Here is a 15,154-nt window from a genome sequence, read left to right on the forward strand (position 1 = left end):
TTGGCATTCAACGAAATTAAAAATCGATGGGTAAATCAAAGTAATTGACCATAAAACGAACCGTTTGTAAAGTCAACCTTTTTTGATGATTTTTTGGCATACCTCGGCCAAATAATGTCAGTTTTTGGAATTTTATACCATTTTGGAGTCGTAAGGATCAGTACTATCCATTGGCATCAAGAAAACGAATATCTACATTTTGACCCAAATCGACCAAAAAGCAAGGGGTTACATCACGTTTTTTGTCAAAATCGAGGTCGGATCGAAAATCAAAACTTTTTTCATGATTTTTCTTTAATATCTCGGCCAAAAACTGTCCGATTTTATAATTTTATACCTTTTTGAATTCGTACGGATCCCTACTATCAATTGGCATTCAACGAAATTAAAAATCGATGGGTAAATCAAAGTAATTGACCATAAAACGAACCGTTTGTAAAGTCAACCTTTTTTGATGATTTTTTGGCATATCTCGGCTAAATAATGTCAGTTTTTGGAATTTTATACCATTTTGGACTCGCAAGGATCAGTACTATCGATTGGCATCAAGAAAACGAATATCTACATTTTGACCCAAATCGACCAAAAAGCAAGGGGTTACATCACGTTTTTTGTCAAAATCGAGCTCGGATCGAAAATCAAAACTTTTTTCATGATTTTTCTTTAATATCTCGGCCAAAAACTGTCCGATTTTATAATTTTATACCTTTTTGAATTCGTACGGATCCCTACTATCAATTGGCATTCAACGAAATTAAAAATCGATGGGTAAATCAAAGTAATTGACCATAAAACGAACCGTTTGTAAAGTCAACCTTTTTTGATGATTTTTTGGCATATCTCGGCCAAATAATGTCAGTTTTTGGAATTTTATACCATTTTGGACTCGTAAGGATCAGTACTATCGATTGGCATCAAGAAAACGAATATCTACATTTTGACCCAAATCGACCAAAAAGCAAGGGGTTACATCACGTTTTTTGTCAAAATCGAGGTCGGATCGAAAATCAAAACTTTTTTCATGATTTTTCATTAATATCTCGGCCAAAAAATGTCAGATTTTATAATTTTATACCTTTTTGAATTCATACGGATCCCCACTATCAATTGGCGTTCAAAGAAATTAAAAATCGATGGGTAAATCAAAGTAATTGACCATAAAACGAACCGTTTGTAAAGTCAACCTTTTTTGATGATTTTTTGGCATATCTCGGCTAAATAATGTCAGTTTTTGGAAATTTATACCATTTTGGACTCGTAAGGATCAGTACTATCGATTGGCATCAAGAAAACGAATATCTAAATTTTGACCCAAATCGACCAAAAAGCAAGGGGTTACATCACGTTTTTTGTCAAAATCGAGCTCGGATCGAAAATAAAAACTTTTTTCATGATTTTTCTTTAATATCTCGGCCAAAGACTGTCCGATTTTATAATTTTATACCTTTTTGAATTCGTACGGATCCCTACTATCAATTGGCATTCAACGAAATTAAAAATCGATGGGTTAATCAAAGTAATTGACCATAAAACGAACCGTTTGTAAAGTCAACCTTTTTTGATGATTTTTTGGCATATCTCGGCCAAATAATGTCAGTTTTTGGAATTTTATACCATTTTGGACTCGTAAGGATCAGTACTATCCATTGGCATCAAGAAAACGAATATCTACATTTTGACCCAAATCGACCAAAAAGCAAGGGGTTACATCACGTTTTTTGTCAAAATCGAGCTCGGATCGAAAATCAAAACTTTTTTCATGATTTTTCATTAATATCTCGGCCAAAAACTGTCCGATTTTATAATTTTATACCTTTTTGAATTCGTACGGATCCCTACTATCAATTGGCATTCAACGAAATTAAAAATCGATGGGTAAATCAATGTAATTGACCATAAAACGAACCGTTTGTAAAGTCAACCTTTTTTGATGATTTTTTGGCATATCTCGGCTAAATAATGTCAGTTTTTGGAAATTTATACCATTTTGGACTCGTAAGGATCAGTACTATCGATTGGCATCAAGAAAACGAATATCTACATTTTGACCCAAATCGACCAAAAAGCAAGGGGTTACATCACGTTTTTTGTCAAAATCGAGGTCGGATCGAAAATCAAAACTTTTTTCATGATTTTTCATTAATATCTCGGCCAAAAAATGTCAGATTTTATAATTTTATACCTTTTTGAATTCATACGGATCCCCACTATCAATTGACGTTCAAAGAAATTAAAAATCGATGGGTAAATCCAAGAAGTTAACCATAAAACGAACCGTTTGTAAAGTCAACCTTTTTTGATGATTTTTTGGCATATCTCGGCTATATAATGTCAGTTTTTGGAAATTTATACTATATTTGACTCGTAAGGATCAGTACTATCGATTGGCATCAAGAAAACGAATATCTACATTTTGACCCAAATCGACCAAAAAGCAAGGGGTTACATCACGTTTTTTGTCAAAATCGAGGTCGGATCGAAAATCAAAACTTTTTTCATGATTTTTCTTTAATATCTCGGCCAAAAACTGTCCGATTTTATAATTTTATACCTTTTTGAATTCGTGCGGATCCCCACTATCAATTGGCATTCAACGAAAATAAAAATCGATGGGTAAATCAATGTAGTTTTCCATAAAACGAACCGTTTGTAAAGTCAACCTTTTTTGATGATTTTTTGGCATATCTCGGCTAAATAATGTCAGTTTTTGGAAATTTATACCATTTTGGACTCGTAAGGATCAGTACTATCGATTGGCATCAAGAAAACGAATATCTACATTTTGACCCAAATCGACCAAAAAGCAAGGGGTTACATCACGTTTTTTGTCAAAATCGAGCTCGGATCGAAAATCAAAACTTTTTTCATGATTTTTCTTTAATATCTCGGCCAAAAACTGTCCGATTTTATAATTTTATACCTTTTTGAATTCGTACGGATCCCTACTATCAATTGGCGTTCAAAGAAATTAAAAATCGATGGGTAAATCAAAGTAATTGACCATAAAACGAACCGTTTGTACAGTCAACCTTTTTTGATGATTTTTTGGCATATCTCGGCCAAATAATGTCAGTTTTTGGAATTTTATACCATTTTGGACTCGTAAGGATCAGTACTATCCATTGGCATCAAGAAAACGAATATCTACATTTTGACCCAAATCGACCAAAAAGCAAGGGGTTACATCACGTTTTTTGTTTTAAACCTTTTTGAATTCGTGCGGATCCCCACTATCAATTGGCATTCAACGAAATTAAAAATCGATGGGTCAAAAAAAGTAGTTGACTAAAAAATGAACCGTTTGTAAAGTCAACCTTTTTTGATAATTTTTTGGATATCTCGGCCAAGTAATGTCCGATTTTGGAATATTATACCATTCCAAAAAATCATCAAACAAACCTTCATGTTTTCTTGACGTGTTGCATACATTTGCACAAAACTTTTATACTCTTCAGGGTATAGAATCGAAAAAAAAAAATTAATTTATAAAAACAGTATCACATACTCTTAACAAGCCGAAGCAGAGCCAGAGATGTACTCGGAGATGAGCAAACATTGGAAGGCTGGCGCCAAGCGCGCTGGCCACCTGCTGCGCCTCTGTGGTAGGGTCTCGGTCTCTGTTCTGCGTACTGCGATCACCGCGCTTCGGTCCTTGTTAGCACAGCAAACAAAAACTAGGGTCTTGCCTTTATTTGATGTTTTCTTATTCCTTTTTTGTGCGTTTCCTAGGCTAATTACATGGTCCACGAGCAACTCACAATTAAATATTTGTAACGCCCACGTTTCTAACAAGGATTCATATTTTTCATTTCGTTTTTCTCAATTCTGACCTCCAAATTGTTGACTTTATTTGAACTTAATCCATTTTATGTCTCGCTCTCTCTCTCTCTAATTGCAGACGCATGTTTCCCTCGATGCGCTTGAGCGTTTCAGGCCTGGAGGACGAGACAAACTATTGCGTCCTGCTGGAAATGGTGCCCATTGGCGACTGCCGCTACAAATTCTCCGGCTCGCAATGGGTGCCAGCTGGTGGCGCCGAGCCGCAGAGTCCACAGCGCATGTACCTCCATCCGGACAGTCCAGCAACAGGCGCACACTGGCAGGCCCAGCCCATACTCTTCAATAAGGTGAAGCTGACTAACAACACGCTGGACAATAGCGGGCATGTAAGTAATTGGAGAGCCCGAACCCATAATCAATGAGCTCATTTGTGCTCCCTTTCGCAGATTGTGCTGGCCAGCATGCACAAGTATCAGCCCCGTTTGCATGTCATACGCACCGCTGATCTGGCGCAGATACCCTGGGCGCCGCAGCAGGCTTTTGTGTTTGCCGAGACGGAGTTTGTGGCAGTGACAGCGTACCAGGTAAGTTCCACGCAACAGAACACAGTGCACAGATTTGATTTTGCCAATTCATTGAGCTGGGCACACTAATTGGTTAATTTCGGCAACGATCGCTCACGCCGTGGGTAGCCTGACCAACGTCTCAAATTAGCATGCAACGCCCTTTGTCTACGAATGCTTGTTGTTATTTTGGGAAGTTGGATAGCCACATCCTTGTGCCACTCGCTGTGTTTTTGTCTATGTCTGGGCTCATTGACAGCGACACCAGGTCGCCAGTCCGTCAGTCGTCACTCGTCAGTCGTCAGTCTGGCTCTAATTAGCCTGATCGCTTCCACAAGATCATCTTCACAAAGTTGTCAAGTCATGACAGAGCGACAACGACTCCAAGGCTCAAGTGTATAACTCCCGGGGCTGCGGTGTCAAGTGGCCCTGTTACTTAACGCCAGCTACTGGACGCTGGCTAAAGATTATGCGACTGCGTCTGCGTCTGTCTCTGGCAATTGTCATATTTCATACAATTTACAACTGCAAATACAACTGCTGTAACATTGACTCTTTATTTCTGTTTTTTCACAGAATGATCGCATCACGAAGCTAAAAATCGACAACAATCCGTTTGCGAAGGGCTTCCGCGAAACGGGACAATCGCGCTGCAAACGCAAAATGTCTTCATCGCCAACCGATGACGATCAAGATCTGCCCCAGACGCATTTGCAGTCCCCTGGCTCGCTTGACATGTCGCCAGGCAAATCCACATCGACAGCAGCAGAAGCAGCAGCAACAACCTCGAACAACAGCGAACAGGATGGGCCGCAAATTAAGCGCCTGAGATCAAATGGTTCCGCCTGTTCGTTATCGTCATCACTGGATGGAGCTGAGCCTGTGCCTGTAGCTGTGCCTGGGCCTGGGCCTGGCGCCATCTCAATGGGTTCGCCCCCCGGCGCCACCACATTCATGCAGCACTTTCAGCAGAACATGCAGACGCTACTGCGACCCTCGCTGGTCGACCTGGCCTGCACCTACTTTGGCCGTCCCGCACATGAGTACAATGGAGCGACGCCGCCGTCGCATTTGTATCCGCCAGCGTCCATTTTGCAAGCCGCACTGCCACCACTTCCGGCGCTTGCCCTGCCGCACAACATTTCCGTTCAGCAAACCGATGAAACGACAACTGATGAAGCGGAGCTAGATGTTGGCAGCGAGACGACGACAGCAACATCACATTCACCCCCGGAGCAGCACCCGGCGCCCGAGGTGCCCGCCAAGCGCAAAGGCTTCAGCATATCAGCCATCCTGGGCGGCGGCAGCTAGTTGCCACAGATACTCAAGACTCTGCAGCTAATGCCTTTGATATTAAAGATTGTAATATTTAAGCTGAATTTCGCCTGATTAATAAATAAGCTAGCATTAAGTTTGCGTAAATAAACGTCTATATGAATATAAAACTGTTTGTTCTCAATGACTGATTGACTGACTGATTGAGAGACTGATAAATTAAATTATTGATGGTCAACGCACAGCGTCAACCAGAAAGACTAGGATGTAGGTTGAGCGGATATGCAAAGGCAATATAAATATTAAGTAAGAGGCCCATACATTTGCATTCTAGCCTGGCTTTTCCTATTCTATTTCTATTTACATATGCAAATCTTTTGTGCACTTTTTAGCAGCAGGACTTAATTTTTCATAAATAATGGCACAGTGAGATATGTAAATCTGCCCTACCCAATTTCCCAGCTCTTATTTAGGACAGACAAATACATCGCCCAGATACCTTTTGCTAATTGGCAGATCTAAAGGATACTTCAAAGCCATCACGCCCACACACTTTGCTGTAGGTAAATGAACATGTTGCAGCCAGTTGGCATTTTATCATTGGACCAGCATCTAGCAGCAGCGAGCAGACGCAACTCAAATCACAACTTCCGCTTAACATTAATCCCAACCAATTTACAAGATAAACGCTAGAATTTCGACAACATCATCAGCCGACGAAGATGACGCCGCTGGTGCAGCATCCATTAGCCACACTGCAGCGACTGAGACTGCTACGGCGACTGCGACTGGCCAGAACATAATTTGTTTGCAATTAAATAGCTCGACAAGGCATGAAATTCAGTTGCAGCCCAACGGAGGCAACAGTTGCACAGGGAGAATACTCCGGAGACCCATAATGGCTAAAGATGTTTATGAAATGGGCAGAGACTGAAACGAAGAGCGTCGGCAACAGCAGCCAAAAAACACAAGAAACAAAAAAAAAACATACACAATTCGTTATGTAAGCTGAAGATGCTTGTTGTTGGGTTTCCCTAGTTCATTTCGTCGACAGAGAATGTAGCCAATGATGAAGTTTACGATGACATGCGTCACCACCCACGTCTGCAGCCAAAACGAGAACGTTGCGACGTCGCGCCGAGGGAGGCGTGTGCAGACGTAGTCTTTGGCCGAAGCAGGGCCAAGAAAAAACAAACAACAATTTCAATTTACCACAAAATCGATTTCTAAATTGTACTCGCCAGGGACTAGGAGCTGCGGACTGCGGTTTTATAGCGCACAGAACGGGTGACAGATGTCGTTCTGGCTGTCGACGGTTCTGTATTGACAGGCGCAAGGTTGTAAGTGCATTGAATGCCTCATTAAATAGCTACAAATGCGTCTGGCAGATGTCGCAGGTTGTGTGCAGCGTGTGTGCGTAATTAATGCATTTTGCTGTTGCATTTTACGGCTCAACAATTGTGTTGTTGCTTTCTGTGTTTGCCCCCTGAAATTAGATACACTTTGTCTTGCAACCAATTGTTGTTGTGTAAACACAAAATGGGGAGCAACCCGAACAATAACGCAGCCATTACCATTTCCTAAACGAACGTTAATTACTTGACAACAACAAAAACAAGTGCTAATGTATGAAAAACGTTTTACGCGTGGCACCAGCTACTTGAAAATGGCTGTCAATTCAAATTGCGCGCCACTCGACGCAAGAACTGCAAGCCCGCCATTTGCACTGCTTGTTCTTGTAGAGATACAAGTGGAGAGAAAGAAACAGCAAGACTACTTTAGGTATGTTGCCCTCTCAGTTTTCTATGTTTGATTCGCTGAAAGGATTTGCAGACTGCATTATACTCTCGCTGGAAATAAACATATTTGGAAGCCAGAAGAATGCAACAAAGCCAGGCATAAGTTCTCCTCAGCGTCGTGTGTCGCCGGTGCCAAGCCATAAAACTGAAAATGCTCATAATCTATATCTCTCCCTTCTTCTTGGTTAAGCGCAGTCCTAAGCCGTGGTTTTAAACTAGAGCGGAGCCAAACCCATTTAGAAACCTACCAAGCAATTTATGCAAATGGACTCAGCTGTGGGCCCGGGTCCGAGACCGGGGATGGTACAATTAACAAAGCGTGTAATTTTTCATTCTTAGCGTGTGAACAATGGCACAAACAATTGCCGGATAGCAAAAATCCACCCACACATGCAGGCAGGCGGCTGGTCCGACCCACGCGAACTGCACATCATTTTTGCAAATCCTTGAGAACAATTAAAACTAACAACAACAATAATGGCCGCTGTCAAGTGCGCGTCCTGCGCTCGGTCGTTGTTCGCATTGTCAGTGCCCTTTGTTTACAAGCCTATTGAGTGCAAACTACAACAGTATTTAAGTTCTCTATATAATTTGCATATTATTCCTTTGTCCGAACACTTTACCTTCTACCTGACTTGGGCGTTTGAAAACTAACCACATACATACGCATGCATACATACACATGTATGAACATTTTACAACAACACCGCTCTCCAATTAGCTTATCGATAATTCACGAGTATCGAAATATCGACAGCGCAGATGAAAGTTCAGCTTTTCTCACGTGATAAAGCTATGAATGATATATAATGGAGTTCGATATTATAATAAATGGTTTATCCTTATTATTACTTTTAGACAATCTATTTTGTGAATGCTTACTTTGCATATTATTTGCATAGTTGTTATTTTGTTTTCTTATCATTTTGGCCGTTCTCCAACGATCTTTCTCGATCTAATAATCGAAGGGTGACACACTGGTCAAGGTCAATTAATCATTAAAAGGGCTCCATCGCCATTTTAGTCACGCACCCATCTCTACTATTTAATGCCTTCTGCATTGAAACACTGCTGGTGTGGAAAGAAAATCCCGAAATGAGTTTGAATAACAAAGTTCCAGATTTGTTTTGTGCTGAAATTGATGATGACAACGACTCTTTTCACTCCTTCGCTCAAAGCAGTATCGAACCATCTGAGTTGGGATCTCTTTCCGACATAGACGATGGCCCCGAAGATTCAAATTCAGATTCCTCTGCTGAGTTTGAGTTTAAAAAAAATGCTGTCAAGATTGTAAGTACATATAGCAACTATTTTAATCATAATATTTATCTAATCACTTTTGAACCTTTTCGCATCAAACAGAAGCCAACCCTACGTGTTGATTGCCAGGCTTCGGAGTCGCTTGCCACAAGTAACTCCAGCGCAAGCGCTTCGGTGGCAAAACCGGTCCAATATGAATCAACTCCTTCGCGAACCCCAATGTGCCATCATATGGTGCCGAAGTTGGCAGGCAATTCTCAGATGCCCGATATGGACCTCTTCAACATGGACGCATCTCCTTCAGTCCGCCCGATAAAGAAGGATGCCCTCGATATAAGTCCCAATACGGAGGCATTGCAAAGATTTGCCTTCACGGAAATCTGGATTGAAGAGCAGCAAAACTATCCGGAACGTAAACGTTCGCTCACACGCGAATTTACGGCTGCTTTAGATGACTACTTCCATACGAAAAACAACGAACAAGTTGAATGTATTTCGCTAGAGGAGCAGCAGAAAGGCAAACTTTACAAGCAGCTCTTTGTGGCCCCAAACAAGGTAAATCCACTTAAAATCATTTCCTTAAATATGCCATAATCCCTATTTCTACAGTCGAGTAGCGGCCAAACAGCTAGCTTCCAAACAACACCCGAAATCAAGCCGTACGTTTCGCCCTTTGAGGATTTGCCAGTAGTGGCTGAGGAAAGTATTTTAGCTGGCCAAAAACCACACATCGTTGTACCGGCTGGCTACGATCTAACCAATCTATGGGAGTACAAGAATCCCAATCACTGGCATCGACGCCGCACCACCTTCAATGATTATCATCCCTAACAGCAATCTCTGCAAGCAAAGAGTTGCATATCAGTTAAGTCACGTTGAAGTTTATATACTTAGTATGTTCTCACTTTAGAGGCATTAATAAAATTCTGGTTTCAGACAGTTCTGAAATAATTAAAGACTTTGCAAAAGGTCTCCGATTAAAAAAAAAAAAAGATTCTTAAGCGCAAGTTTCAGCCAGATCCCGTGCGATCATGAGTGTACATTGCATCCTGCGTGCCTCGTATAGGCTTGGAAAGCACGAACAAGTTGCAACGTAACGTCTACGGTTGGCGCCCATCTCTACTCTAAATGATTTCATTGCGCTGCCGATAAAATTGTCGCCAGCGAAATGTCCACGACTTTGATTTTGGCCGCCATAACATTAATTTCCAACGAAATTACATACACACAAGAGAGACGAAGGCAGAGAGGTAGGGAGCGCAACAACAACTGCAATCACAACAACAAACAATAAAAGCAGGAGCATATGCATAGCAAACACAAGGCCTGGGACAAAAAGTTCGCTTATCTGCCGCTGGAAGATCAGAGCTCGGGACGGCGCTTATTCGACTTTGACATGTGAACGTTTTTGAACCTGCGCCTAGCTCTGGTTTGTGGAGCACTCTGGCTGCTGCTCCTAAATGAGAATTCAATAAATTTTAGCAAATAACCCGAAGAAACGGCTACAACAACACAATAGCCGTTTGGCGTCGTTAGTCTTTTTGGCGACGTTTAACATGAATATGCAGTGTGGCTAATGTGGAGCCCATAAACACTTCCAGCGGCAACATGAATGGGACTGCAACCCCACAGCCGACAGGCAACAGATGTCCCCACCGAGAAGAAAACAGGTTGTTGCTACGTGTGCGGCGGGCATGGAGCTGTCGTCGGAGCAGAAAGTTGGGGAATCAGCCGCTTAACAATTGTTTCTTAACGCGATTTGAAATGAAATGCCACCGTCGAAGATTTGCAATTTAGGCAATAGCCGTGTCTCGCTTCGGCTACCGCTTGGCCAACTCTGGTGGCCATTCAAAGATGCCGCCGCATTTCCGTTGGCCAGCGCAACAAGTTGCATGTGTGAGGCTTTGACTGAAACAATTTTGCATGTAAATGGCAAACAACTACAACGTGAAAACATCAATTACATTTGCTCTTACCTTGCGGCGAACCGCTGGCCAGGATTACCTGGCGATCGTCGCGCTCAATCAGCGCACTGGCGCTGGCGCCAGCATTTAAGATGCGGCGCTCTCTGATCTGCTGATAAGCTCATGTCGTCGGCATTGTAGTTGTTGCTTGTCGACGAACCCAAGCGGAGCATATGAACGGGAGAGCATATTGTGGGACTCTGCAAGCCACGGTGAGTTCGAGTTGGAGCTGGAACTGGTTTTTATGACTAACATGCGAAAGATAGGAGACGCACTTATGCATACAAAAAATGTGAGCAAAATGGAAGCACAGAAAAGACTTAAAAACTAAATGAAAACTCAGCTAAATCTAAATTAATGCCTCAGGTCAAGAGAGATTATGGGACTACAGATAATAGTCTTACAAAGACGAACTGATTTAATACATATTGCCTAGAAAGTTTTATACAAAAACTTTACTTCTAGTTATTTGATCCTATAGAGCTATTCACATGATATAGATTCCAATGTCTATGTTCTTTTGATCAAGGAAGGAAATACCAAACTTAGATTTTCTTTTTGCCACTCAACTAAGGCAGATTCTGACATATGCTTATGAGACTTTACACTGGACTACAAGGAATATATGCATAACATATGGAGTCGAAGATGTATAATTCTGCTAGCTCTATAAATTGTTAACCAAACCTAGGCAGAGTACATAGGAAGCGACAACTAAATTAAGTATATTTACTTTCAGTGTCAATTAAGTGAAAACTTTTCTTGTGATACATTTTTTATAATGATATTGAATATTGCCCGAGGCAAAGCTCTACAATTATATTAAGCAACGATTTCAGGTATTCCTTGATCTTTTAATGCAGCTATAAAAAAATGCTTAGCTGAAATTCTTCTAAAAAATCTTTATTTGCGCGCATTAAAATGCCAAAGACAATAAATCCATTACGAAATCATTTAAACAATTAAAATTGCATAATAAATACTTAGGATAAATACTGATGGTAAATACCTGGAAATCTTAATTAACTGCAAAATATCACAATTTAACTTACTGACTACGCCGCAGACGACGCTGGCAACTAAACGCTAATTAAATGTATAAGGCACTTAGGAGCAACAACTGAAATGGGAGCAGCAACTGCTGCTCCGCACGGCAGCTAAATCGAGACGCTCGTTCCTAATATGTCCAAGATGCTGAAGCTGCTGCGCTTGGGCTTTGGCAAAACGGCAGCTGCTGCGGCAGCATTGGCAATACCAGCGATTCGGCTAATCGATTCGGATTCCAGGTCGGGCTCAGCTGTGCTGGTCGTGGTGCCCACTACGTCTACAAAGGTATCGGTCTCTGGCTCCGCGGCCGAGTCACAGCTGGAGGAGGCGCACGACGAGTCGGGCGATGGCGGCGAGTGCGCCCAACTTGGATAGCTGGCGATGTGTCTGGCATATTGAATGGATGCCAGGGCCGGCGGTGGCGCTGACAGAAAGATATTGGCCTCCAGTGTATCCAGCAGATAATGGCGCGGCACTAGTAGACCAGCGGGCTGCTGGTGCGGCATCGACAGCTCGTCGGTCAGACGCATGCGTTTAGCCGACGGCGAAACTGTGCGCTCCATATCGCTGGCAGCTCCTGTTCCTGCTGTGCTCGCCTGAGCAGTTGCAGGAGGGGACTCGCTAAGCTTGCGCTTGCAGCGCGACTGACCTGACTCACGAAAGCCCTTGGCAAAGGGATTGTTGTCAATCTTCAACTTCGTGATGCGATCATTCTGCAATATGGAAGTGAAACATTAGTAACTCATCAATTGATCGAATGGGGCTTAGATCACATACCTGATAGGCTGTCACCGCTATAAACTCCGTTTCGGGAAAGACGTAGGCCTGCTGTGGAGCCCAGGGTATCTGCGTCAGATCAGCGGTGCGTATGACATGCAAACGGGGCTGATACTTGTGCATGCTGGCCAAGACAATCTGTGCGAGATAAGCAGATATTTTCTGATAAGTGACTGTGGAGCGTTTCGATTGGGAGACTACACCTACATGTCCATTGTTGTCCAGCGTATTGTTGGTGAGTTTTACTTTGCTGAAGAGCAGCGCCTGAGACTGCCAGTGCTTGCCCGTCGCCGGACTATCCGGGTGCAGAAACATGCGCTGTGGACTCTGCGGCTCGGCACCGCCAGCTGGCACCCACTGCGAGCCGGAGAACTTGTAGCGGCAATCGCCAATGGGCACCATTTCCAGCAGCACGCAATAGCTGGCCTCCTCCTCCAGGCCGCTCAGCGAAACGCGCATCGAGGGAAACATGCGTCTGGATAAAGTGAGGCAATCATAATGGCGGTAACTAACGTGTTATGTGATCTCATTCTATGCCTTATCGCAGCCTGCGTGCCATACTTATGAGTATGAGATAAGCTGGCTGACACAGATAGACTAAGCAAATGATGGCCCCTACATACCTTCCACTCTTTGTGATGATCATTTCGGTGCCAATGTGATGGAACTGCTGCCACAATTCATTGTTCTCCAGCTTAGCCTCCACGCCCGGCAGTGTGGGCTGCATCGGTGCTGGTGGTGCCACAAAATGTGTGCCGAAATTGGGCAATAGGCCGCACAGTGGATCTGCAAGAGATACAAACGATGTTATAGCCGACGGCAAAGCATAGATAACACTCATATATACTTCATACCTGGCAGGCGTTGCATAATTTGCTGGCGATAAATCTCATGGGCGATCTGCTGCTGCATGCGCAGATCGGCAATGTTCGGCAGTGCCAACATATTTAACCTCAAGTGCTCTTGGTAAATATTAATAATGTTCAGTACGCGTCTATTGATCACGCTCAAAACGTGTTGCTTCTTCTTTTATTTAATTCTCTTAAATCTTACTATTTCTTGCTAACGAACTGCTCGCCTCGCTGTTCAAATTGAAACTGTTGCGCTCTGAAAATCGTGCGCTAGAAATTCAATTCCAGCAGAATCCGGTCGGTTCAGTTTTCGGCTCTCTCCCGTCGCATCAGGTAGCGGCACGACCTGTTTCTCCGCTCTAACGGCTTCCAGTTAGCGCTCTCTCATCTACAGAGCTCGCATTGGTCGCCGCGCTTGCGGTCTCGCTCTCGCCGATGGGTGCGCCATTTTGAAATACATTTTCTACATTTGCTCGAGCTAAAATAATGGGCGCCCGTATTATTGTTGATAGCATTGATTGCATTGGGGGCATCTCTTTGAACTATACATTTGATTATAAATAGTAATGCAAATGGAAATGGAAATGTTTTTAGATCTGGGCCAAATCATGATGGCCTATTAGCTTAAAAGAGTTTATATTGAAAGGCGTAATAGAGATTTCTTGGTTTCTAAGCCGAAAAACCATTTTATCCAAATAAACAATGCCAAGAACAGAGCCCTTCGAAATATTTGTGTGCTTATTCTTATTTCATTATATTTATGTCAAGAACTATTCTATGCAAGTCTTCTGCGACCCCATAAAGCTTAGCAGAGCTAATCATGATCTATTGTCTATGTAGCTTGCATAACTTCACTATATGTCTTCCAAATTATCGGCATACGAAAGTTAGCCATTCTTTCTGATCTTAATAATTTAGAATAATTTGAAAACTTATATCAGAATTTTCAATAAAACTTATACTATGCACACATTAAATCTCTCTCTTTTTTGTATGTTAAATTTATAACGCCACAGGCCACATCCTTTTCTGTTTCATCTTGTAAATACTTACACACAAATCACACTCGACTGGCAATCTCACATCTGGCTGAAGAGGATACGTGTACTTGGGACTTATCTTAAATCAGCATACAAGCTGGCGCTCATGGAAGCCAAAAATTGTATCGCTACCGTGGACCGAAAGCAAAGAGAGATCCGCCTGGTGATAAGTTGCCGTAATCAAATCTTAAACGGTACTTGTAGCTGGAGGGGCGCAACAATTTGTTGAGGCACATCAAGCTGGCGCCAGGCGAGAGGCGACAGCCGCAAAGGCCACTTGACTGCCAGTTGCAGTCACCTTTTGCCACTTGTCCGGGTACCAGTAGGACGACAAAAATGACAATGTCGGCGTCAGTGTCGGCATAAACTCACAGGCGAGTCATAAAAACGATCACACTTTGTCCCATGGGATGCTGCGAACAATAGCCACAAAGGATGTGCATTTTATGGCCCGACCGCCGACCGTTGTCGTGTCCATGAGGCATTTTGGCTATTATTGTTATGATTATTGTATGTTTGTGGGTCGACTATGCAATTTAGTTTTATTGTCTAGACTGGAGAGACACGACAGAACCGCAAGGACGGACAGCTTGGAGCATAAAAGACAAACCGGAACACCTGAGATCCTTTGCGATGGAAAAATGTCAAATAATATTCGTGAAATAAAAGATTGTAAATGGAACCCGAAACCCTTTCTTATCTAGCAAAATTCACATTGAGTCATTAGTCAAATGAGTATCCGGTAATTTGACCAGGTTTGCAGAAATACTGCGCAACAATTCCGCTTATACGAAGCCC

General features: G+C 42.6%; 3 protein-coding genes across 3 annotated transcripts in view; 2 read left to right on the forward strand and 1 right to left on the reverse strand.

Moving 5' to 3' along the window:
- Positions 1-5,788, forward strand: part of Doc2 (Dorsocross2) — a 40,797-nt gene extending 35,009 nt beyond the window's left edge. The window contains exons 3-5 of the mRNA XM_032435014.2: positions 3,899-4,166; positions 4,227-4,364; positions 4,920-5,788. Of these exons, the coding sequence (XP_032290905.1) occupies positions 3,899-4,166; positions 4,227-4,364; positions 4,920-5,654 (1,141 nt within the window). The 3' untranslated portion in view covers positions 5,655-5,788. The remainder of the gene's footprint in view (positions 1-3,898; positions 4,167-4,226; positions 4,365-4,919) is intronic.
- Positions 5,789-8,445: 2,657 nt separating this feature from the next.
- Positions 8,446-9,660, forward strand: LOC6623952 (uncharacterized). Its single transcript, XM_002047826.4, has 3 exons — positions 8,446-8,707; positions 8,780-9,232; positions 9,287-9,660. Exons 1-3 carry the CDS (start codon positions 8,513-8,515, stop codon positions 9,506-9,508), a joined length of 870 nt encoding a protein of 289 aa, XP_002047862.2. The 5' UTR covers positions 8,446-8,512; the 3' UTR covers positions 9,509-9,660.
- Positions 9,661-11,528: 1,868 nt separating this feature from the next.
- On the reverse strand, positions 11,529-13,568 carry Doc3 (Dorsocross3). Its single transcript, XM_002047827.4, has 5 exons — positions 13,320-13,568; positions 13,089-13,251; positions 12,673-12,940; positions 12,466-12,603; positions 11,529-12,401 (listed from the first exon to the last, which is right to left on the reverse strand). Exons 1-5 carry the CDS (start codon positions 13,408-13,410, stop codon positions 11,799-11,801), a joined length of 1,263 nt encoding a protein of 420 aa, XP_002047863.1. The 5' UTR covers positions 13,411-13,568; the 3' UTR covers positions 11,529-11,798.
- Between the last annotated feature and the right edge of the window lie 1,586 nt (positions 13,569-15,154).

Source organism: Drosophila virilis, chromosome 3 (genome assembly GCF_030788295.1).
Source record: "Drosophila virilis strain 15010-1051.87 chromosome 3, Dvir_AGI_RSII-ME, whole genome shotgun sequence".
NCBI lineage: Eukaryota > Metazoa > Arthropoda > Insecta > Diptera > Drosophilidae > Drosophila > Drosophila virilis.

Excerpts from the sequence above, each read along its gene's own strand:
- LOC6623952 (XM_002047826.4), top strand. The coding sequence starts at position 8,513 with ATGAGTTTGAATAACAAAGTTCCAGATTTGTTTTGTGCTGAAATTGAT. Across the intron at positions 8,708-8,779 it reads AAAAAAATGCTGTCAAGATT|AAGCCAACCCTACGTGTTGA; the intron begins GTAAGTACATAT and ends CGCATCAAACAG. Across the intron at positions 9,233-9,286 it reads TCTTTGTGGCCCCAAACAAG|TCGAGTAGCGGCCAAACAGC; the intron begins GTAAATCCACTT and ends CTATTTCTACAG.
- Doc3 (XM_002047827.4), bottom strand. The coding sequence starts at position 13,410 with ATGTTGGCACTGCCGAACATTGCCGATCTGCGCATGCAGCAGCAGATC. Across the intron at positions 13,252-13,319 it reads AATTATGCAACGCCTGCCAG|ATCCACTGTGCGGCCTATTG; the intron begins GTATGAAGTATA and ends TATCTCTTGCAG. Across the intron at positions 12,941-13,088 it reads ATCATCACAAAGAGTGGAAG|ACGCATGTTTCCCTCGATGC; the intron begins GTATGTAGGGGC and ends CACTTTATCCAG.